Below are 26,364 nucleotides of genomic sequence, written 5' to 3' on the forward strand. Positions count from 1 at the left end.
TAATCAGATCAAGAGTATTACTCCATCTAGTTGCCTCCCGAACATGCTGATATAGAAAACAATCATCCAATAAATGGGGCACCTCCGTAGCCAGGTGGGCAGGAGCAGCAGTGCGTAGCACACGCTTCTTGATCAGACCGGGGTTCGAGTCCGTGACCACCAAATATGGAGGATGTGGAAAGGTCAGGAAATGACAACCGCATATCCCCGGAGCAATATGGCCTTAGTTGCTAATGCTCCTAAAAACCGAATAACAGCAACAACAACAACATCCAATAAATCCACAAAAGCCTTGCTAGTGTGTGAGTGACCAACCAACAAATTCCAGTCAATATCTGGGAAATTAAAATCCCCCATTATAAGACTCTCTGATTTACTGGGCCACTCTATTTCCCTGTACAGTTTCTTATTATACTCATAAGAGTCTTTAGGCCTATAGCACGCTCCTACTCTCAATTTTGATCTCCTAATGCTTATGTCACACCAAACTGACTCGACACTGCACTGTCCAGCGATGTCGACTGGCTTCACTTCTTTGGATTTTATGTTTTTCTTAACTAATAGCATAACCCCTCCTCCCTTCCTATCCTGTCTATCATTTCTGTGCACATTGTACTCCCCAAATTCCAGTTCTGCATTCCTTATATCTGTATGATACCACGTCTCTGATATCACAACAATATCTGCCTTTGATGCTTTGAGCAATACCTCAAATTCATCAAATTTATTTACCAAACTCCAAGCATTGGTGTACACAGAAGTATACATGCACCTGTTCCTATTCTTAGCTACCCTAATACAACCCATGTGTTTACTTGTAGTGCAATGACTCCCAGCAGTCTGTGAAATATCCTGCATCTTGTTTTCCAGGCTGCTGCTGCTCATTCCAATAGAAACAGTGCAAGAATCACTTTCACCTCTGCCAGTGGCTACTGTTAATCTATTAGTCCTTGTATCCCCCCCACAAGCTAGCAGTTTTCCGGCCCACCTGACACTGCCTCGATAGTATCAGCAAATATTCTTGCACCTTTTCTATTTAAGTGTATCCCACCCCTGTAGAAGCAGTCTCTACTGTTAACATTAATCACACTGAAAGTATTAAGTATTAAGCACACTGAACAAAATATGCAGTTAAAACAAGCATCTTTTTTGATTGAGCCTGTATTTGAATGTAATATATGCATCTATTATTATCCTAATTATATAAAAATATTAGAACATGAATTTGGTATTAATATTTTTTTGTTTTATGAAAACTCCAAATATAGTATTTAATAATATCTGCATGGTGATACATTCTAAGTTTTCCTCATAGTTCTAGCCACAAAAGTTTGAGTGGTGTTACATACATTTTACATAATAACAGCGCAGCTGGTAGAAATATCAACAATGTAAAACTGTTTTACATTGTTGGTATTTCTACCCTGTCAGATCCTTGTGAGTGACAGAGCAGTTACAACTACAGGAACTCCAGGAGTTACAACTACAGGACGATACGAAGGTTGTCAGGGTTGTTAAGCACACTAATGACAGTACGCTGCTGTAACAGGATCTAGAAAAGTTGATCAGATGGGCTGAGAGGTGGCAAATGAAGTTTAACATTGACAAATGTAAAGTACTACATATGGGAAGCAGTAACCCCAGAGTAACGTATCAACTCTGTGGTACTACCCTGACAGTGTTAGAGAAGGAAAAGGACCTGGGGATAATTGTGTAGGCAGAAATGAAGTTTTCTGAGCAGTGCAGGCAGTCTGCAAGAGTAGCTCATGGTGTCTTGTCAATGATATACAGGAATTTTTCTAGCAGGGATAAGGCAGTGATTATTCCCTTTGTATAAGGCAATGGTCAGGCCACACCTTGAGTACTGTATACAGGTCTGGAGGCCTCAGTACAAGAAGGATGTAGAGCTGCTGGAAGGAGTACAGAGAAAGGCAACAAGATTAGTGAAGGGAACAAAGGGTTGTTCTTTTACAAAGAAAAGCTTAAGTTTTGCAAATTACAGTGTCTGGAGACTAGACACCTGTGAGGTGATGTGATTGAGGTGTATAAAGCCTTGAATGGTTTGAGTATGCTCAATGCTGATAGGATTGTTCCGCTTGCTCAGAATAGTCACCTGAGAGGGAATAAATTCAAATTGAGGAAAGACAGATGTAGGATAGATGTGTGGAAACTTGCCTTTAGCCAACGGGTAGTTGGTTGGTGGAACAGACTTCCATCCCCTGTTGTGGAGGTGGATAGCATAAATAAATTTAAGGATCAGCTGGACAGGTATTTCGAATGAATGGAGGGGTGAAATGGGAGAGTTTTTTTTTTTTTTTGGCTGATGCTGCATGAGCTTGCTTTCTTGCATCATATGCCTCTACTAATGCTAACTCTCCGACTTATGTAAGGGTTGCATTCCGTAGAAAAAAAAAAAAAAAAAGGTAAAGTGCAGCCATTATCAACCCACTGCAGGATGGAAGCCTCCTCAACAATTCATGCCGAGGGAAATGGACCATAATCTGCCATGCTGGTCCAGTGCGGGTTGGCAGATCGACCGTATTCAGCAGTCAGTGGCTTGAACCCCGGTCTACTCAAAGAGCGCGTGCTACTGCACTCCCTTCTGACCACTCGGCTACGGAGGCGGCACGCTACATTAAGTCAGATTTTACGTAAGTCAGAATTTCCTCATGCTTGTACAGCACTCGCAACTGTGCTTGCTGAATTGATTGAATCAAAAAAGAAATGTTCAATGAACATGTAAATAGAATTATTTATTGTATTTATTTAATTTTTTATCTCATGCGCAGGAAAAATTACAAAAGCATGCAATTTAAAAAAAATTCAAAATTATAAAATTACAAAAAAAGACGGTCAGTTTTACCTCTCAAGCATCGTTGCCAGAATCAACATCTTCAGCTGATAAGTACGCTGCTGCATAGGTTGAGGGCTGTGGAGATTTAGAAGGAATAGGCCACTCAACCTAAGAAACAACATATTAATGGATGGATTGGACGGTGGATTTTTTCTTTTCATCGTAGATTTTTTTTGTAGCAAGCAAGCATATCATTCACCCCTCTGTTAACTTTTAAGAATCGTTCGCAGTCAGGATCCATCTTCTGAAACCTCGCCATCGCCGATGCAATTTCACAAAATGCCATTGTCATCTCTCTGGTGATTAAGCTTCTCAGCTACTCATTTGGCTCATCTTGAGCTTCGTCAGCATTTTCTTCTTTTACTATCACTGCCTGCAAGTCAATAAGTTCTTCGTTAGATAATTCCTTCTCTTCTTCCTTTATTAACTCCATGTCTTTAGCATCAACCTCCAACTGAAGGTTGATGCTAAAGACATGGAGTTCTGCAACCATAGTTCTGCAACCTTTACAATTTTATCTGTAACCTCTTCACATGATTCGTCTTTTTCAAATCCTTTTAAGCCTTTTACGTGCCTTGGGCATAATATTTTCTTCCATGTGCCATTTAAACAACTTTTAGTAATTTCTGCAGAGGCCTTATTAATGTTTAAGATGGCATGGTAAATATTGTAAGATTTCCAAAAGTCTCTTAACATAAAATTTTTCTCATTGTCTACTGCAGACAATGTCTGAGCAAATGTTGTGCGTAAATAGTATGCTTTTAAATTCGAAATAACACCCTGATCCATAAGTTGGATGAGTGAAGTCATGTTTGGTGGTAGAAATATGACTCTCACGTTCAAAATCATCTAGATGCATAGGATGTCCAGGAGCGTTATCTAATTGAAGCAATATCTTGAAAGGAACGTTGTTGTCTTTACAATATTTTTCAACCTCGGGAATGAAGCAGCATTTAAACCAATCCTCAAAGAGAGAGATATTGTTATCCTTGGTTCGATTAGAAATGCATGGGTAGGGTGGCTTTATTGATGCCCTTAAATGCACAAGGATTTCCAGAATGGTACACAAGCAGTGGTTTTAATCTGTAATCTCCTGCTGCATTAGCCCCAAGCAAGAGTGTGTCCATACCTTTTGAGGCCTTGAAACCTGGAATTGTATTTTCCTCTTTGGTAATGTATGTTTGATACGGCATTATTTTCTAATACAAAACAGTCTCGTCAACGTTAAAAATTTGCTGCATTGAATAGCCACCTTTGTCAATAATTTTTTTCCAACACATCATAAAATTTCTCTGCAGCTGCAGAATCGGCACTGGCAACTTCACCACGTACTTTAATGTTGTGGAAACCAGCGTGAAACCAACATATTAAACCACCCGTTGCTTGCCACAAACTTGGGTTGGGGTTTGCTGTACTTATCCTTAATATCTTTATAAATACTTGTTGCTTTTGCTTGAATGGTCATTAGACTCGAGGGCACTCACTTCTGATTTTCCATCCATATTATTAACAGCTGTTCCATCTTCAATATATCACCCCTGAATGCTGTTTTGTGACCAGTGTTGATCCTTTGACATGTCCATTTATACACGCACTGTCCTTTAAAATAGTATTCACTGTTGAAGCAGCGAGACCCAACTCCATGCAATAGATGACAAACTTTGTCCTGCTTCATACTTAATCATTTTCATCTTTATTTCTAAATCAATTTTGTTTTGTTTCCTGGCACTACCACCACTTGCACTTTTTGTTGGTTGCTTTCCCTTCATTATTGTAATATGTAAATAGGAATGAAGAGAAGTTTCTGAAAATTTGTTTTTTATATAATTGAAGATTTCAATGAAGGGGAAAACATTTCACCATAACAGCGTAAAAACCCACACAATTGCAGTTATCGGTATTATCGCAAATGCAATAAGATCGAGTTTACTACCCATTTATAATTAGATGCGCTAACAGAAAAGCCCAATAAATTGGAAAGTGCAAATTGTTTTTATTGTTTAGTGGTTGCGACCTCCAGAAACGTGCTTTAGAAAACTATGATAAAGGTGTTCAAAACTGATTCTTATAACGGGAACATATGATAACGATGAAAGGGTAGTGCAATTTCCATTATAAATAAGACCTTTTAAAGAGATAAACAGCTTAGTAATACAGTGAAATTTTCAACTTCCAAGGACTTGGAACGAATTACACAAAAAAAAAAAAAAAAAACTCAATGCATTATTGGATTCACATTACGATATTTTCACGATACTTCCATTTATTCCTATGGGAGGCAAAATGCATTTCCACGATTTTAAGTTTTCACCGACTGGCAAAAACTTGCGTAAAGTTGAATTTCCATAAGTCGAGTATTGCGTAAGTCGGGGAGTTCCTGTACTGTCCTTCCTTCCACACTACATGGAAAAGATATGATCAAATTCTGTCAAAATAAGAATTTTTATGGGCTTTTTTTCATACAGTAGTTGAGTAAGTTGATCTCAGGCAAGGGTTGCATAGACCACTTCAAATATTCAAAACAGTAGGTCCTCACACTTATGACAGGTTACATTGCTACAAAAAAAAAAAAAAAAAAAAAATCATAAGTTGTCGTTGTTGTTGTTTGGTTTTTAGGAGCATTAGCAACTAAGGCCATATTGCTCCGGGATATGTGGTGGTCATTTCCTGACCTTTCCGCGCCCTCCGTATTTGGTGGTGACGGGCTCGAACCCCAGTCTAATCAAGAAGCGTGTGCTACGCACTGCTGCTCCTTCCCACCTGGCTACGGAGGCGCCCATAAGTTGAAATGACACAAGTGAAAATTGATTTTTCCCCAAGAAACAATATTATAATGGAGGAACAATAATGAAAGGAACAATTTAAAAACATTTTTATAAAGTTTCCTGTTTTATGTTAGAAATAACTTTTATATAATTTGGTCAGTTCTTTATATTCATTATGTTTTCTATAAGTACCCTTACTTTTATTTAAAGATCATTATGTAAGGTGGTTATTTTGTATAAAGCATGGGACTAAGCATAAGATTCACTAGTGAACAGGTTAGTGCCATTGCACCATGTTTTGTTTGTAGTGAACTGCCGAATATATAATTAGCATTGTTTTAATTGTATCTCATATTGTGAATACCTTACAACGGGCTGCTCGAATAAGTAACGTTTCACTAATGGAGAAGACTAGTGTTACTTATTCTCGGTGGATAACACCATCCAGACAGCACCGTTTCAAAGCTTGTTGGCTGATGGTGTGCAATATTATAAACTAAAGTGATTATTTTTCATAAAGCATGAGTGCATGTCTCATTCAGTAGTGAATGAGTTAGTGCCACTGCATCTTGTTTTTTTTTTTTTTTTCATAGTGAACTGCTGAAGTAGATAATTGGCATTGTTTCAAGGCTTGTTGGTTTCTCTTTGATAATAACTGGATTATCAATAATGACAATCCAGTTATGAAGTATAACTCCACAATATGAGAGATGCCTGATGGTGTGCAAAATTAAAACAATGCCAAATACTTTGGCAGCTCACTATGAACAAAACATGGTGCAATGGCACTAACTTGTTCACTACTTAAACATCATTATCATATTTCAATTCAACATAGTTTTTGCTATATGCACCATATAGTTTTATTTTGTTAGTTTCATTTTAGCATTAGCATTAGTAGAGGCATTTGATGCAAGAAAGCAAGCTTATGCAGCATCAGCCAAAAAAAAAAAAAAATAAATAAAATAAATAAATAAATAAAAAATAACCACTTCACCCCTCTGTTCTTTCGAAATACCTGTCCAGCTGAGCCTAACTTATTTAGGCTATCAACTTCCACGACAAGGGATGGAAGTCTGTTCCACCAACCAACCACCTGCTGGCTAAAGGCAAATTTCCTCACGTCTATCTTACATTTGTCCTTCCTCAATTTGAATTTATGCCCTCTCAGGTGATTATTCTGAGCAGGAGGAAGAATCCCATCAGCACTGAGCATGCTCAAACCATTCAAGGCTTTATACACCTCTATCAGATCACCTCGCTGGTGCCTAGTCTCCAGACATTGTAATTTGCAAAACTTAAGCCTTTCTTCGTAAGAGCACCCCTTTGTTCCATTCACTAATCTTGTTGCCCTTCGCTGTACTCGTTCCAGCATCCAGCATCTATTTAGATTGCTATGGCATGTTTTAACTTTCTGACCATTGTATCTCATTATTATTATTATTATTATTATTATTCCATATGGTGCAAGGAAGCCTGAGGCTTTTGTTGCACCAGCCAAAAAAAATTTTGAGTTACCCTGAGAGAGAGAGAGAGATCATATATAACTATAACTTAAAACTATAACTAAATTATAACTTAAAACTTAAAAAATAAAACTATAACTCAATTCAACAAAACAGAAGTCATAAAAATGCTTTTCATAATGATGCAAGTAATTTAACTACAAATGATAATCAATGTTTTAATTACTGTTCTTAAAATTCAGTGTAAAACTTATATTTCTTTAATATTCTCACCTTGGAATTTAGCAATGTGAAGATTGCATGGTCTGAAGTTGTAGTTGCCCTCCATTTGAGAATTTCAGAGATAAACTGATATTTACGAGCAGTATCACTATCCTCATCAATAATTCCAATGTCCCTTCCTTGAGCAGATGCCAATCTCACTCCTTGTACCATATTGCCAACCATCACTGATGCAGGCCCAACTTCTACAAAATGTATAATGGGTAAGTGAAAAATAAAGAAGAAAAAAACACTTCCTAAAATCAAAATTTCACAGACTGCACTATAAAAATAATTTAACAATATTTAGATATCACTCAGCTTAAAAGAAACTACAAAATGTGCATTTACACAATATAGTCTCATAAAAACTGATATTATTAAAAGCATATACAAGAGAGACAGAAGAGAAGATATAGCTAATTTACTTTTAGTTATAGATACAGCATTGCTTAGTAAAGAGAATAAAAATGATTTTCTAAAATTCTGAGTGATTGGAAAATTAAAGACTGAAATGGGGGGGGGGGGGGAGATTACACAAAAACACTTCAAAAGAGTAAAGACTGTGGGTTTGTATTCAAGTAACACTAAAACATAAAATAATACAAAATTTGGACACACTTTGGTCCTTCCAGTGACAGAGGTAATTTTCAACCATTAAAGCTTGGACTTATACTTAGGGATATACTTAGATTGGAGATGACACCACTATTCATAAGTCAACCTAAATTAATATTGTTTTAATAGAAAAAGAAGCCAAGAATTAGGGCTTATAAAGGTGTAAAAAATTTTTGTTATGTGTATAGCTTTAATCCCTAATACTTAGCTCTGTTTTTAATTGGAAGTCTTTCTCCCACACACCACTCGAACTTCATACATAGATTCTATACACAGTTCACAAGGTGGCATATGTTTGCTAATTAACAGCTATCTACTGTCTCATGAGAGACTAGGAAGTCTTAAAACAGCTGTCACGACAATGTGTATCAAGTATTCTATTAAATATAAATAGTGGATTCAGACTTTTTTTGGGGAAGCCATTGATATTAAAATGAAATTAACAATTTAGGAAATTAACAAATGGATAACAGTGTCATCTCATAAGCCCAAGTGTTGATGGCTGCATTTGCCCTACACAGTAAAGATTTCAGGACTCTACTTCAATGGCAGCATCAAAATAAAATTGTGTATGTTTCTATCAGTCAGTTTCTGTTTAGGAACTTTCAGCTATACAAAGATACTGACTTTTGCCTCTAAACCCAAGAATTAATTAATAGAAGTTAATTTCTGTTACTGGAGGGACAGTGAGGATATACAGTAACAGTTAATTTCTGTTACTGTATATCCTCAAAACAGAAACATGTACAATTTTCGAATTATCAGACAAGTTGCTTTGAAATATTTTTGAATGAAAATTATAATGCAAAATACACATAAATTTCAAATTTGGTCATACTAAAATAGTTGCCTCTCCAGAAATGTGTGTATTTTGTTGTGAAAAAAAATTCATAAAATATTTTTTATGTGAAATTGTAGAAATTTAAAAAATGGGAGAGGGGGGGTAGTAAGGAAAAACTGATTTACATGGGGTAAAGAGGCTAATGATTTATGAAAAATTTATTTATACAATTAATGTTATCAAATATAGAATTAAGCAGTTGTTTTATTCTTTTGAATAACTCCAAAAAGTTTTATACAGACATTAATATATGTCCCTTTATACGAGTTTGCAGCAAAAAAATTTTAGCCTCCTTTTTGCTAATATTATACCTATATGTTCTTTTAATATGTAGTATATTCCCCTTCTTCTTTAGATGCTATTCATTATACGGAGGGTTGGCTCCGTATATTGACACTACTCTTTAAAATCTCGTCCTTTATCTAAACCTTGGTTTTACAATAAATGTGCTAAGGCTGTTCAAGAGAAGAATGTTGCATATCGTAATTGGCTTGTTTCTAATTCTTCAGTTTCATTTTCTGCCTACACCAAACCTCGCAACAATTGTAAAGCAGTTATTAATCAGTTTCAAACTAGATTTTGAACAGGCTAAGAGTAGAAAACTTGCTTCTTGCCCTAATGGTAGCCAAGCATTCTGGTCTCTTGCCAAAGCTATTGGCCGCAACTTTTGCCCATTTCTGCTCCCACCTCTGTCCAAACCAGATGGTTCTGTTGTCACTTCAGCCAAGGATAAAGCTGACCTGCTAGCATTCCATTTTGCTTCCAACTCGTGTATTAATGATCTTGGTAAAACACCTCCCACCATTCCCAACACGGTCCATTCAATGCCTCCTGTGGTCTTCCGGCAAAAGGATGTCAGAAGGATTTTGACGAATCTTGATGCTAAGAAAGCTCCAGGTCCTGATGGCATTTTTCCACTTGTTCTCAAAACCTGTGCTCCTGAACTTACTACTATTCTTTGCCGCCTTTTTTCACTTTCTTATTCCAAAGGTGTTTTTCCTTCTGCTTGGAAATTTGCTCATATCCAGCCAGTTCCTAAAAAGGGTGACAAATCCCTCCCATCCAATTATCGTCCCATTGCAATTACTTCTACTCTTTCTAAAGTAATGGAGAAATCAATTAACCGCCAACTCTTAAACTACCTAGACACGTTCCATCTGATCAACGATTGCCAGTATGGATTCCATCAGTGTCGATCCACTGATATTCTGGCGTGTGTTACCCATTTATGGACTAAATCAATGGAAAGGTTTGGTGACACACAAGTAGTTGCTCTTGACATCTCAAAGGCTTTTGATCGTGTTTGGCATAAAGGTCTTCTAAAGAAGCTTCCATCTTATGGTTTGCCAACTGTTTTTAGTAATTGGTTATCCAGTTTTCTCTCTGATTGCTCACTGAGGGTGATGGTAGATGGCTCTCTGTCTTCTAACTTCTCCACTAATGCCGATGTCCCCCAAGGTTCAGTTCTTTCCCCCACTCTTTTCCTCTTGTATATTAATGACCTTCTTCCATTGACTGGAAACCCTATCCATAGTTTTGCCGATGATAGCACATTGCATTCCACTTTCCATTTTGAGAAAACTTGACCTTCTCAATCAGCTTCAACTTCTAGAAAATCTGCTACCAATTCCTTAAATGCCGTCTTCAGGTAATTCTCCAGTGGTGCAAAGACAACTTAGTTGATTTCAACCCTTCTAAAACTCAGTCTTGTCTTATATCTTGCAAAAAGGATTCTTCTGTTCCTATGCTTATCTTTAGTGACACTCCGATTTCTAGGCAAAATGATATATCTCTTTTGGGAATTACCCTGACTTCTAATCTCTCTTGGCACAAGCACATTACAAATATTGCTTCCTCTGCATCTAAAAAACTTGGTTTTCTCTTTTGCTCTCGGTGTTACTATTATTCCAAACAGCTGTTCACTCTGTATAAATCGCAAATCCGCCCTGCCATGGAATATTGTTCCCACATCTGGGGTGGTGCCCCCAGAACCTCTCTCAGGTTTCTTGATTCCATTCAGAAGAGGGCAGTTAGGTTAATTAATGATTCATCTCTAACAGAGTCTCTCCACTCGCTGTCTCATAGACATTATTTCTGCTGCATGCCTGTTCTACAGATACTTCCATGGGCACTGTTCTTCTGAATTGGTTTCTATAATTCCCGCTCTCTCTTTCAAAACAGTCTGAACACATGCCGCCACCAGCCAACATCCATTTACTGTCCAACTTCATAGGAAGTTGGACAGTAAATGGTTGTCCAAGGAAGTGAAGCCAGTCGACATCGATGGACAGGGCAGTGTCGAGTCAGTTTGGTGTGACATAAGCATAGGGGAATCAAAATTGCGAGTAGGAGTGTGCTATAGGCCTAATGACTCTGATGAGTATAATAAGATATTGTACAGGGAAATAGAGTGGGCCAGTAAATCAGAGAGTCTTATAATGGGGGATTTTAATTTCCCAGATATTGACTGAAATTTGTGGGTTGGTCACTCGCACACTAGCAAGGCTTTTGTGGATTTATTGGAATGATTGTTTTCTACATCAGCATGTTCGTGAGGCAAAAAGAGGGAGCAATACTCTTGATCTGATTATCAGTAGTGATTCTTCATGCATTAAGAATCTGCAGATAAATGAACCACTAGGTGGCAGTGATCACAGTGTGTTGAAGTGGGATTTACTCAAGGAGGTAACTACCATTAGAGGTAAAGGGAAGGGTTTTTGTTTTCGTAAAGGCGACTATGATGGTCTGAGACAGTATTTAAATTCTATACAGTGGGACCAACTGATGATGTTACCAACAGCAAACGCAAAATGGGAAGCATTCAAGGAACTAATCTTGGAGGCTACCAGGCTTTACATACCAACTAAGAAATATTGTTCAAGGTTTAGGCCTAAATGGTTGTCAGATGAACTAATGAGACAGGTGGCAGAGAAGAAAAATGCATGGGATACATACAAATTAATGGGTGACATGGAAGCCTATGATAGATATAAGTTGGTCTGTAACCAAGTCACAAAGGAGATTAGGCAGGCAAAGGCAGACTACGAAAAATCCTTGGCAAAGGATGCAAAGAAAAACAGAAAAGAGTTCTTTACATATTTAAACTCAAGAAGAAAAGGGATGAATCAGATTGGTCCACTGGATATTGATGGTTCAACAGTTGAGGATCCTGCTCAGGTGGCTAACAATCTAAACGAGTATTTTGCATCTACATTCACGCATGAGGAGTTATTCAGGAAGGAGAATGATGTAGGTAAAGTAAACATTGGCAGTGAGCTGGATGATTTTGTAATAACTGAGAAGAAAGTGGAGGAGAGATTGTTGAGGATAAACATAAAAAAGGCACCTGGGGTGGATGGGATCTATCCAGTTATATTAAAGGAGGCAGCAAAGGAAGTAAGCAAACCCCTAGCCATAATTATGAGAGCTTCTTTGGACTCAGGGGAGGTACCCATAGACTGGAGATGTGCAAATGTAACCCCAATTCACAAAGGAGGATCAAAGGCTGACACAAGTAATTATAGACCTGTTAGTTTAACTTCTGTTCCAGGTAAATTAATGGAGGCACTGGTTAAAGAAGCACTGCAGGATCATCTAGACAAGAATTCAGTTATAGCTCAGACGCAGCATGGTTTTGTTAAGGGCAGGTCTTGCCTGACCAATTTGATTGGATACTATGATGTAGTCACAAAAGAACTGGATGCAGGGAATAACTTTGATATTATATATTTGGATCTTAGAAAGGCTTTTGATACTGTTGCACATGGAAGACTGCTGCACAAATTGGAGCAGTGTGGCATTGGAGGCAAATTGCTGCTATGGATAAGGGGATGGTTGAGTGGCAGAAGACAGAGAGTGGTAATCAATGGACACTGCTCAACGTGGACTAATGTTATTAGTGGAGTTCCTCAGGGTTCAGTGTTGGGTCCGTTGTTGTTTTCGGTGTTTATGAAGGATATTGATGATGGGATATCAAGTTTAATGTCCAAGTTTGCAGATGATACAAAGGTTGGCAGGGTTGTTAAGGACACTACTGACGCTATGCTGCTGCAACAGGATCTGGAAAGGTTGAACAGATGGGCTGAAAGGTGGCAAATGAAGTTTAACATTGACAAATGTAAAGTACTATATATGGGAAACAGTAACCCCAGAGCAACGTATCAACTCTGCGGTACTACACTGACAGTGGTGGAGAATGAAAAGGACCTGGGGGTAATTGTGCAGGCAGATATGAAGTTCTCTGAGCAGTGCAGACGAGCTGCAAGAGTAGCTCATGGTGTCTTGTCAATGATATACAGGAATTTTTCTAGCAGGGATAAGGAGGTGATTATTCCCTTGTATAAGGCAATGGTTAGGCCACATCTTGAGTACTGTATACAGGTCTGGAGGCCTCATTTCAAGAAGGATGTAGAGCTGCTGGAACGGGTACAGAGAAGGGCAACAAGATTAGTGAATGGAACAAAGGGTTGCTCTTACGAAGAAAGGCTTAAGTTTTGCAAATTACAGAGTCTGGAGACTAGGCACCGGCGAGGTGATCTGATAGAGGTGTATAATGCTTTGAATGGTTTGAGCATGCTCAATGCCAATGGGATTCTTCATCTTGCTCAGAATAATCACCTCAGAGGGCATAAATTCAAATTGAGGAAGGACGGATGTCGGATAGATGTGCGGAAATTTGCCTTTGGCCAGCGGGTGGTTGGTTGGTGGAACCGACTTCCATCACTTGTTGTTGAAGTTGATAGCCTAAACAAATTTAAAGCTCAACTGGACAGGTATTTCGAACGAACGGAGGGGTGAAATGGGAGTGGTGTGTGTGTGTGTTTTTTTTTTTTTTTTGTTGGCTGATGCTGAATAAGCTTGCTTTCTTGCATCATATGCCTCTACTAATGCTAATGCTAATGCTATTCATTCAACTGCTGTTTTCTGGAACAACCTTCCTTCATACGTATTTCCTGAAAATTACAGTCTACCGAAGTTCAAGTCCAATGTCAACAGGCCGACCGGGCTAGCTGGGTGGGTAAAGTGCCTGCCTGGCAACCCAAAGGTTGCGGGTTCGATTCCTGCCTCGGGCTTGGATCAAAGTACTGCAAAAACTTTGGAAGGTGCATTATGGCCACAGAAGCCTATGTGCCAACAACTACCAAAAAAAAAAAAAAAAAAAAAGTCAACAAATATCTTCTTTCGTCTTCTCAACCTCCAACCCAAGCATGGTACTAAGTATTATAGGTTCTAATACCTTTCGTGTTTGGGGTTTACATAAAAAAAAAAAAAAAAAAATACCGGTTGATGATACTTATGAAATGTACACAACATTGAGGACACAATAGCATTCTAATAAAATTTTGAAAATTATATATGTAAATATAAATTAAGAGATTTAAGTAGAGTGAAGAGATACAGAAAATGAGAAATATATTTTTAACTTTCATTTTTATAATAGAATATATATATAAAAAAAACAAATATATATATAGACAGCAATACCCCGCATAGCACTGATAATTGGTACCGAAACTGTTCCATGTTATGCGAAACCATGCTGATTGAGGTATAATTATAATAGGTTTCGATGTGCTGTCATGTGCTGGAGGGCAGAAAACTCAATTAAAGGACATTCTTATCAAAACTAAAGAACTAAAATGGTCTTGGGTAGGACACATAGCTCGAAGACATGATGACAGATGGACTAAAAGAATCATAGAATGTACCCAAGAGGAGCTAGAAGAAAACCTGGAAGACAACGATGGAGATGGACAGATGAAATTCATGAGTTTGTGGGTAGTGAATGGATGGCCACTGCACAAAACAGAAGAAACTGGAAAGTTGCTGGAGAGGTCTTCATCTGTAGTGGAATGATAATGGTTGATGATGATATAATAGGTTTTAATTGAATGTGTACCAGATAAAGAAATTATAATAAATCTATAAACAATTTGCACTTGATAGACAATTAAATGGATTTGAAATAAAAAATATTGAAAAAATTTTATTAATGAAAATTAACATAATGAGAGATGAGAAAAAAGTTTTATTGTTTATTTAGGTATTTCAATGATAAAGTCTGGTGGAGTTATCTCTTCTTTTTTTCTCAAAGTCTTTGTAGCATCACATCTCGCCTTGTAAAATTTGCCATATCTTGATGCCACATTCAACATTCGGAACTCCATTCATAATTGCTTCACAGGCCATCAACTCCCCCCCTCCCCGAAAAACTTTCTCTAATTCTTCTGGTGAAAATTTTTTTTCAGCTTCAGAATTGTTTTCCTCTTCTTCATGTGGAGTTTGCTGTTAATTTCAAGGAGAGCTGCATCATCTAAGTCATTTGCATGTGAGTCCATGCATTCACATATATTGGTAGCATTCAAAGTGTTTTTTCGATCTTCACAATGTCTTCGGCAATTGTCTGAACTTTAATTACAACCTTCTATCCATATTAAAAAAAAAAAAAAAAACATTCCATATTAATAAACAGCGAACTTCTTTGAACAGTTATCACTTTCGTCATGTAACATGCTGCAGAAATATCCTGCTCTTTACACTGATATTTCTTTCGAATAATCGTTCGCACTGAGGCTTCATTCATTCCATTTTCCTGCGCGATTTTAGCATACAAAGCACCATCTTCGTGGCACATGATAACATCAAGTTTTTTTTTCTAATGTAAGCCATTTACGTTTAGTAACTCAATCGCTTTCATTACTTTTCCTTTTTTGACTCATCATTTCACATTTAAAGGGGTAAAAAATAAACTGTGAAATGAAAAGTTTGAAAAGCTATCACATCATCTCATCAGGATGGAATTAAGAATACTGAACACTGTTGCACATTTCTGCTGACTGCCTGAGGGGAGCTGTTGTTGTTGGTTTGATTTATAGGTGCAAGGGCTACTAAGGCCATAATGCACCTTGAGGTGAGCTATTGGCACATGTGATGTGAGACATGCACATGTGCAGTTTATGATGCAGTCACAAAAGAACTGGATGCAGGGAATAACTTTGATATTATATACTTGGATCTTAGAAAGGCTTTTGATACTGTTGCACATGGAAGACTGATGCTCAAATTGGAGCAGTGTGGCATTGGAGGCAAATTGCTGCTACAGATAAAGGGGTGGTTGAGGGGAGAAGACAGAGAGTGGTAATCAATGGACACTGCTCATCGTGGACTAATGTTATTGGTGGAGTCCCTCATGGTTCAGTGTTAGGTCCATTATTGTTTTCTGTATTTATAAATGATGGTATATCAAGCTTAATGTCCAAGTTTTCAGACGATACAAACGTTGGCAGGGTTAATGACACTACTGACGCTATGCTGCTGCAACAGGATCTGGAAAGGTTGAGCAGATGGGCTGAGAGGTGGCAAATGAAGTTTAACATTGACAAATGTAAAGTACTATATATGGGAAACAGCAACCCCAAAGCAACATATCAACTCTGTGGTACTACACTGACAATGGTAGAGAATGAAAACGACCTGGGGGTAATTGTGCAGGCAGATATGAAGTTCTCTGAGCAGTGCAGATGGGCTGCAAGAGTAGCTCATGGTGTCTTGTCAATGATATACAGGAATTTTTCTAGCAGGGATAAGGAGGTGATTATTCCCTTGTATAAAGCAATGGTTAGGCCACACCTTGAGTACTGTATACAGGTCTGGAGGCCTCATTTCAAGAAGGATGTAGAGCTGCTGGAACGAGTACAGAGAAGGGCAACAAGATTAGTGAATGGAACAAAGGGTTGCTCTTACGAAGAGAGGTTTAAGTTTTGCAAATTACAGTGTCTGGAGACTAAGCACCTGTGAGGTGATCTGATTGAGGTGTATAAAGCCTTGAATGGTTTGAGCATGCTCAATGCTGATGGGATTCTTCCTCTTGCTCAGAATAATCACCTGAGAGGGTATAAATTCAAATTGAGGAAAGACAGATGTAGGATGGATGTGCGGAAATTTGCCTTTAGACAGCGGGTAGTTGGTTGGTTGAACAGACTTCCATCCCCTGTTGTGGAGTTGGATAGCATAAATAAATTTAAGGCTCAGCTGGACAGGTATTTTGAATGAATGGAGGGGTGAAGTGGAAGTGGTTTTTTTTTTTTTTTTTTGGCTGATGCTGCATAAGCTTGCTTTCTTGCATCATATGCCTCTACTAATGCTAATAGAGTTGGCATTGCAGCATATATGTAGAGTATGTGTCTAGACTATTGAATGAGTTGTAATATGAACAGTAAATTTCTGACTTTAAATTTAACTGAAAACCGTGTTATAGCAAAACCCGTGCTGTTTGAAGACATGCTAAGCGAGGTATTGCTGTATTTGTATATATGTGCCTGTATGCATGTGTGAATATGAGCATACACATAATCACAGGATTTTAAATGGTCATTTTTTTTTCTATTTCTTCATATTGTAAATGCAGTCTTGTGCACTGCATTGAAGATAGCACTTTATATGTTTATATTTCTATTTGGCTTGAATGTACTAATTACTAACAGACAAAACTATAAATTCTGCCTCTTACCAGTCTGCCAAACAGTCTCCCTGTGATAGCAACAACTATACCAAACTAGATGTTATGTTCTAATTTGAGTTTTGTGGTTTTGCCATCAAGCAAGTTTCGAGGAAAAATTATAACATATGGCACTGTAACAGTTTAAACTGAAATGCTTAACAATGATAGGGGAAAAAAAATTCTGCAGTCCTCTATGACAGAATAGTAGTTTTGTCACTTGTTGGGAGAGATCTGGGTTCAAGTCCCATCAGAAACTAAAGGAATTCTTAAAGACCTCTTCAATCAGGACTGTACAAAATAGAGGGTTGTTAAAATTAAAGTATCCCTATGTAGAGATCTCTGAAGCAAGTTCTAAGGCTCGTGCTGAAGAGAAATTTGGACAACAGGTACAATAAATATGCTCGCCATTTACTGGGGGAAAAAATTAGTTACAAAATTTGTCACTATATGGTGCTGTGGCAATACAAATCACTTGAACAGCACTACAATTGTTCAATGTCCTCCATTTTGGTCAACAACAGTTTCCATTCAAAGAACAGCATTTTCTACAGCAGAACGTAACATGTAAACTGGAATAGCCAGCACATGATGTCTAATGCATCATGTGCTGGCTATTTTGACATTTTGAAGAGTTTGACATCCATCACGATATACCTGGTTCTTCAAAAAACCCGACAACCAGAAGTCACATGGGGGTGAGGTCCGGTGATCAGGGTGGCCAAGATGTCTGGAAACAACGGCTGATGACCAGTTCGTCTTTAAAGTGTTGCCTTCGCAATCTTTGAACACAATGGTGGATGTGGGGGTGGTGCACCATCTTGCATGAATATGATATCTTGAAGGCACCCACATTGTTGCAGCTCTGGTTTTGCGAAATTTGCCAACATTTCACAATATCGCTGTCCAATGATGGAACAGGTGAGGGATCCGTCGGTGTTACCTGTTCAAAAAAATATGGCCCAATCATGAATGTGGCCGTAAATCCACACCACATTGTCACTTTTGGAGAATGAAACGGGACCTCCTGGATAACTCGAGGGTTTTCTGTTGTCCAAATGTGACATTTGTGCGTATTCACTTCATCACTGGGCTTCATCACTGGAAGTGGGCTTCATCACTCCAAAGAATGTTTCATGGCCAAGTGATATCCACTGTCATTCGCACCAGAAACTGAAGTGCGTATGTGAAATGAATATCTGCATCACCATGCTTTAGCTGCTGTAGCATGTGCATCTTGTAAGGATAGTACCGCAACACCTGATGCATTACTAGCCTTACAGTGAAATACAACATGTCCACTTCACAAGAAACAGCTGGCACACTTGCGCTACCACATAGAGATTGACTTGATAAATCTAATTTTTGCGCCACAAAAATCAAATCAAAATCAAAAATCAGATAAATCCACGACAGCCATAGCCACGTCTCCAACACAAGGGGATGTCCACTCGTTTTCAACCTCTACCTGGTTGAACACCAAGATGTCCTGTCGCTTCAAATTTCACACTCATTTTGCAGACTACACAGTCATAGATCCATGCCTTATGTGCTTCTGATGCCGGAATTCTCTGATAGCTGCAGCTGCATTTTTGATGTTCTGATAGTACAGCTTCACTAATAGCATCTTTTCCTGCAACGCTGTTGGCATTGCTGCTGTAATGCAGGCAAACATGTACGATTCTGAAGAGACTGCTTTGCTTTTATACAGTACAGTAGAACTGAGTAGTGGTGCTGTGGCAATAACTTACGATTATGCAAATAATGTAAGTTATTTGCATAAATGCTGTGTCACAGTATGGCGGGTAACTATCTTAGTTGCGATTACACAAATAACTTACATTATTTGCATAATCGTAACTAAGATAGTTACCCGCCATACAGTGACAGAGCACCATAGTGACAAATTTTGTAACTAATTTTTTTTTCTTCCCAATAAATGGCAAGCGCATTCTTTATTGTACCTGTTGTCCAAATTTCTCTTCAGTATGAGCCTTAGAACTCACTACAGACCCCTCTACATAGGATATAACAAAGGGATACTTTATTTTTAACAACCCTGTACTTCCTTTGCCCTAACTGATCTAGTGCAGAGGAAGTAGGATTCCTCCACTCACTCTGCCAGAGGCTGACTGGCCATAAGACTTACCGAGAAAACCCCGGTGGGCTGGAAGCCAGAGACTTATGAAGGCCAGTGTGATTTTGGCCATAAACCCTAGTATGAGGTGGCTAAAAGTTTTCCCCGGTAAGAATTTTTGATCCTGTCTGCCTCTGCACTCTGCCTTAGATCAGCTCAATGTTTTCACACAGAGAAGTGTTTTTCTTCACAGTAATAACAATAATACCTATGTGTTTAGTATATCAGAATGAAAATATGAATTTTAAATTCCTTTTGTAAATTCAGTTAGCTAAATTTTAATAAATTTTCTTTGTTTTAGCAATATATTGCAAACAAATTGTTTTACAGTAATTTTAACTTCTTATGGATTATTTAGTATCTAAAATTAAGAAGATTTCACATTTCATACATAAATGCAGTACATATGTAGCACCAGTCTTAGCAAAAAATAATTGACTAAGCATGTACATTTTTTTTTTCAAACAATTTATATTTGAATAATAAAGAAACCTGTAATTTATATATCAACATTTTTAAAACTTTAATAATGCAAAATATATACCATAATAATATCTAAATTTTTGTCTGTTATAAAACTGTCTGTTTTATTATTCCATACAAGTGGGGTCCGAAGAGAGTTTGTGGCCTAAGTATGAAAGAGTAGTATTAAAAATTATTGGACTTAACACTTCAAGAGAGTAGTATTAAAAATTATTGGACTTAACACTTCAAGAGAGTAGTATTAAAAATTATTGGACTTAACACTTCAAGAGGTAACCCACCAAATTTCATGCAGTTTCAAAAACAACTTTAATTACAGGTCCCGAAGCCAACAAGGTTGTGTGAATGAGGAAAGATGGACAAAATCAATCGCCATGCAGTCATCCAATATTTGGGAAAAAATGGACTAATGCCAAAGACAATTTATGAAGATATAGTTACAATGCTGGGAAGGATGTCTCTTTCCTATTCCATGATTAAGAAGTGAGAAGCGGAATTTAAAGGAGGGAGGGAGAGCCTGGAAGATGACCCATGCCATGGAAGACCTGCAAAACTCATCACTCTAGAAGTTGTTGACAGTGTGCATGATCTGGTGATGAGTGACAGTTCAGTACATTGCCAGTGTCTTGGGCATATCATCTTAACATGTGTACCACATAATTAAAGAGGTTCTTGCTATGAAAAGGGGGTGTCAGCATGATAGGTCCCAAAGTTGTTGACAGCAGAACAAAAATGCACAGTTGTCAAGCGAGTGAAGTTTTGCATACAGTGGTACCTTGGTTTGCGAGCATAATTCGTTCTGGAAACGTGCTCGTAATCCAAAGCACTCGTATATCAAAGCGAATTTCCCCATAAGAAATAATGGAAACCCAGATGATTTGTTCCAAAACTCAAAAATATTCATATACTGTAAAAATGATTAATACAAAATACATACCTTTTTTTATATTTTTAATATTTAAATTTAATATACATAAAGCAATCGAATTTATTAATTATCGGGTAGGACGACTTTCACTTTCTCTAACGGAATCACTGCTATCTGTTGACTTTTTCTTTTTGTGCGACTTTAACAAGGAATCTTTCCAATGACACTTGCTTTTGCCTCCTTTTGAGGATTTCACGGAAATCAGATTCATCGCTCGCACTATTACAAAATGAGGAGGCCCACTTGATGCACATAAACAAAGCTGCGCGCGTGTAGCAACTGAATAAACAACACCGTAAAGGCAGAGATACACTATTAACACCTCACATTTTACTAAAGCACATTTCTAGGGGTTACTACCATAAAACAATAAAAACAATTTCCAGTTGCGCTCCCGCTAGTGGAATCTGTTATAAACTGGTAGTAAACTCGATCTAATTGCATTTGCGATTATACTGGCTAGAATTGTTGGTTTTCACGTTATTATGGTGAAATGTGTTTCCCCTTCACTGATATAAAAAAACCATAAATACATTTTCAAAATCTTCTCTTCATTCCTATCGGGTTGCGTTCGGTTGGGGTGATTCTACGTTCGACTGCCATTTCTTGTAAACACAGGCAAAACTTGCATAAGCGAATTCGGTTCGTGTTATATAAGATATCGTTCCCGTATTTATAAATCGTGTATGATCGAATTCGTGTAGTGTAAACACGTGTTATACGAGGACTGACTGTACTCGTATTGCAAGACCCTGCTCGTTTATCAAGTTAAAATTTACTAAAAATTTTTGCTCGTCTTGCAAAACACTCGCATACCAAGTTACTCGTAATCCAAGGTACCACTGTAATTTTCAAGCAGATCCAGCAAAGTTCCTTGCATGGTTTGTGACCATGAATGAGAAGTGGGTCCATCATTTTCAGCCAGAGACAGAGGAGCATCCAAACAGTGGAAACATGGCTCTTCTCTCCCTCCAAAGAAAGCCAAGCCAAGTCCTTCTGCTGGCAAGGTGATGGCATCGGTGTTTGGGATGCTGATGGGTTATTGCTAATGGATTTCCTCCAAGAAAGGTCAGACAATCACAGGGGCATATTATCCAGACCTTATGAGGCATTTCCATGAAAATATCAAGCACAGCAGAAAACTCAGAAAAGGAGTATTGTCAGAAAAGGAAAACATCAAAGACAAACACTGCAGAAAACTCAGAAAAGGATCCTTGTTCCAGCAGGACAACATGCCTGCTCACAAGTCTGTCACTGCCATGACTGCACAGCATGAGTATTTGAAAAAATACCTAGCTTGCATCCATTACAACATCAGTAGCAAAAGTTTATTGACTCCAGAGGGATTATGTTGAAAAGTAACATGTTACCAGATTCCTCAAATAAACCCTTCATACTATCAGGCCATGAACTTTTTCAAATCCTTTGAACAGGGTCCTGTGCTGGATATCATTCTTCTCTTTCTTGGTGATTCCCTTTTATTTCTGACTCTCTCTCTCTCTCTCTCTCTCAGGGTAATTCAGAATTTTTTTTTTTTTTGGCTGGTGCAGCATAAGCTTCCTTGCACCATATGGCTAATAATAATAATAATAACAATAATAACTGTGAAGGTCCTTGAAATCTTCTGTATATGAAAGAGAGTAGGGTTTCATAAACCTGAAAGTTTTGAGAACTTCTGCTCAAGAAAATAGTGTTAGTATTAAAGTGGCAATTGATGCAAGGAAGCAAGCTTATACAGAATCAGCAAAAAAAAAAAAAAAAAACCCTACTTCTCATATATCACCTGTACATCCCCTCAAATAATTTGTCTAATTCTTCCTACATTAATAAAGTTTTAGGGCAGGAAGCTATAAACTACAAAAAATTCAAACTACGAGTTAATTATTTAGGACAATTGCATCATAGCTACTTAATTATATTTTAAGACAAACTGAAGTTTCCGTGTTACACATTATTATAACATCTCACATTGTTGAAAATTTCACAATATGAGAAGAATTTCTAATATTATGATATTGCTGTTTGAGGATTTACACTATAAATTTTTTTTTAGTCTATGAAATCCACCTTTTGACATCTCTCATATTGTGAAAATAAGTGACAACTGAGTCATCAACTCTTATACCTCTAGGTGTCTACCTGACTACCGATGGCAGGCCACATAGGTTCAAAATGGTGCTGTCTAGGTGGTGGTACTCAATTGAGAAATTAATAACAGTAGACTTCTCTCTAACCATCTGTAACCATCCTCCCTCAATTTAAATTTATGCCTCCTATATGTGTTGTCTGCGCAAGAGTAAGGTTGCTATCAACATTTAGCTTCATCATCATCATCAGCCATTTTCAATCTGCAGGATGAAGGCCTCTCCAGCAACTTTCCAGTTCCTTCTGTTTTTAGCACTGGCCATCCATTTACTACCCACAAACTCATGAATTTCATCTATCCATCTCCACCTTTGTCTTCCAGGTTTTCTTCTAGCTCCTCTTGGGTACCATTCTGTTGTTTTCTTAGTCCATCTGTCATCATGTCTTCGAGCTATGTGTCCTGCCCAAGACCATTTTAGTTCTTTAGTTTTGATAAGAATGTCCTTTACTTGAGTTTGCTGCCTAATCCATGTGTTTCTCTTCTTATCTAACAGTCTGATTCCCAATATAATTCGTTCCATTCTTCGCTTCTCTTCTATTCTTTTGGTGAGTGCCCAAGTTTCACTTCCATAAGTCATGGTGGGGAGTATACATTGGTTCATTTTACGTTTCAGACAAACTAGGATATTGCTCTTCAGTAGGTGACTATATTTCCTGAATGCTATCCATCCAAAATTTATTCTTCTCTTGACTTCCAGCCATTTATCGTTATTACAGCTAATAATTTGTCCTAGGTAAGTATATGACTCCACCTTTTCAATTACTGCTCCTTCAATCATTATTTCCCTTTCTGTGGTATACTTGTTCATCATTACTTTTGTTTTAGCCATATTCATCTTTAGTCCTAAATCCTTACTAACTGTGCATAACTGATTAAGATTTTCCTCTAATTCTTTGGGATCGTGGCTTATGACCACAATGTCATCTGCAAATCGTAAATGGTTTAGGTACTCTCCGTTCACATTGACTCCTTTCTGCGACCAGTCTAATCTTCTGAAAGCTTCCTCAAGGGCAGCAGTAAACAGCTTCAGAGATATTGTGTCTCCTTGTCGAACTCCTTTCTCGATTTTAAATTTTCTACTGTCTTTGTCTAGTCTAATAAAGGAGGTAGCACTCTCATATATTTTCTTAAAAATCATAATATGTGGGGTATTATGATTTTGTAAAATCATAATACCCCATGTTCTGTTATTGTTCTGTTAGTGGCAGTGAACATAATATGTTTGCTGCCACTGCAACAAGATCTAAGTGACGTAACAGGGCTTACCATTGAGAAGGTGTGCGTGAGTGGATTTTAGGGAGGCAGGCCAACCGGACTTCTCCTAAATCTTCTGTAATAGAGAGATATTGGATCCATCAGTGTTTTAGGCTAAGTGTCTGATAACACACAGGATACCTGTTCCCCTTTCAAAGCCTTAAACAACCAATGAAATCTCCTCCAGGTGCCTGGCATTCCAGATGATTTGCAGAATTGACATCTTTCTTCTTAAGAGTACCCTTTTGTTACCCTCATTAATCTTATTGCTCTTCTCAGCACCCATTTCAACAATTACACATCCTTTCTAAAATGAAGCTTCTAGACCTGAATGCAGTACTCAAGATGTGGCTTAACCATTGCCTTATATAAGGGGATAATCCCCTCCTTATCCCTGCTGACAAAATTCCAAATAACTTCAGGTCTGACTACATAATTACCCCTAGGTCTTTTCTGTTCCACACTGAGTGCATCACTACACAGATGGTATGTTATTCAGGGATTACTGCAACTCATATGCAGTATCTTGTATTTGTCAATGTTAAGCTTCAAATTGCCACTTCTCAGCCTGTTTGCCTAATTTTTCTAGATCTTGTTGCAGTGGCATATCCTGATTACTATAATTTAAAACCCTACCAACCTTTGTATCATCCACAAAAGATATGAGGGGGGCATTCAAAAACTAAGTTACACCTGCTGCCATCTCTTGGTATAATTGCGCAACAAATGTGTTCACATTGTGCGCTCCCTGGTAGGTGAGTTTCGTTGACATGGCGGTAACAGTTGTGTAGGAGCAAGCATTCATAATGGCATGTCAGCCATCGATGTGCCATTATCTTGGAGAAGAATGTTACTCCAAGTTCGAGGTAAGCGGAACAGTACGTGTTTTGTGAGCAAAACATTTGAATTGTTCAGAGATTCATCTTGAAATAACAGCGGTGTATGGGGAAAATGCAATGTCGCGTCCCGCCATAGTGAAGTTAAGCAAAGGTGTTGTTCTCGTTCAGGACAAAGCCACGCCACAAAATGCACACACAACACGACACTTGCTCCAAAGTTTTAGATGGGAGGTATGGCAACATCCACCATACAGTCCCGATCTGTCGCCTTGTGACTATCACATCTTCAGCAAGCTGAAAGAACATCTAGGGGGACAATGATTTGCAAACAGCAGTTCGATGGTGGCTGAATGACCAAGGAGTGGATTTCAATCATCAGGGAATCGAACGTTTAGTCACACATTCCAAGAAATGTTTACACAACTCGGTGACTATATAGAAAAGTGGCACAGGGTATGTGCTTTCTATTGCATAATGTTACATACCTCAATAAATATCTCTTGGGCTACAATGGTCAAGTGTAACTTATTTTTTTGAATTATCCTCGTATCAATAAATATCAATGTGCAAAACATATCAATATCATTAATAAACATTGAAAACAAGAACAGGCCCAGCACTAAATCCTGGGGAAGATTGCACTAATTACATTAGTCCAAGAAGAGCAGTTCCCTTTAGTAATCACTGTAATTCATTAATATTTTTTCTAACTTCATTGAGAGCTGATTCAACTAGTGAATGACATCAGTGGCACTTTTTAAGATGATTTTCCATATGTACTACATATGTCAACAGCATGTGTTTATACGCTAATTAAAACCATACTGATAACTTGATAAATGTAAATTTTATTAAGAAATATTTTGAAAACAAACATAAAAGCTACCTAATATGCAGCCATATGTAAAATTAAGAAAACTCAAACTCACATACATACCAGGATGAACTTCTCTAGGTTTTGGCAAATTAGTGACACAAGTATGTGGACACATAAGCACATTTGAGGGATGGAGGCTTCCTTCAAGATACCTTTGTTTTGTTTCTGAAAGATGTATTCCTCCCAGTGGAGTCTATAAAAGGGTAAAATTGAAAAGAATATAAAATATTATAAATGGCAAAGACCTAAAACAAAATAAGATACACTAAACAATATTCTTTTAATTTCAGAGTTAAAAAAGGAAAAGTGTTGAGGGTAAAGATTTTACTCTTTTCTTAACTAATTGATGTTGCATTCAGCTAATGCATCATGTTCAAGTTTGACAAAATTTTTCTACT

At 37.7% G+C, this 26,364-nt stretch overlaps 1 protein-coding gene across 1 annotated transcript in view; it reads right to left on the reverse strand.

Moving 5' to 3' along the window:
• The window catches only part of LOC150075966 (disco-interacting protein 2-like), a 579,017-nt gene that overhangs the window by 79,476 nt on the left and 473,177 nt on the right, over window positions 1–26,364 (reverse strand). Inside the window, exons 26-27 of the mRNA XM_090387840.1 lie at window positions 26,027–26,159; window positions 7,359–7,552 (exon numbers count right to left, since the gene is read on the reverse strand). Of these exons, the coding sequence (XP_090243966.1) occupies window positions 7,359–7,552; window positions 26,027–26,159 (327 nt within the window). The remainder of the gene's footprint in view (window positions 1–7,358; window positions 7,553–26,026; window positions 26,160–26,364) is intronic.

This window comes from Mastigoproctus giganteus, chromosome 13 (genome assembly GCF_048544385.1).
Source record: "Mastigoproctus giganteus isolate SK-2022 chromosome 13, ASM4854438v1, whole genome shotgun sequence".
Taxonomy (NCBI): domain Eukaryota; kingdom Metazoa; phylum Arthropoda; class Arachnida; order Uropygi; family Thelyphonidae; genus Mastigoproctus; species Mastigoproctus giganteus.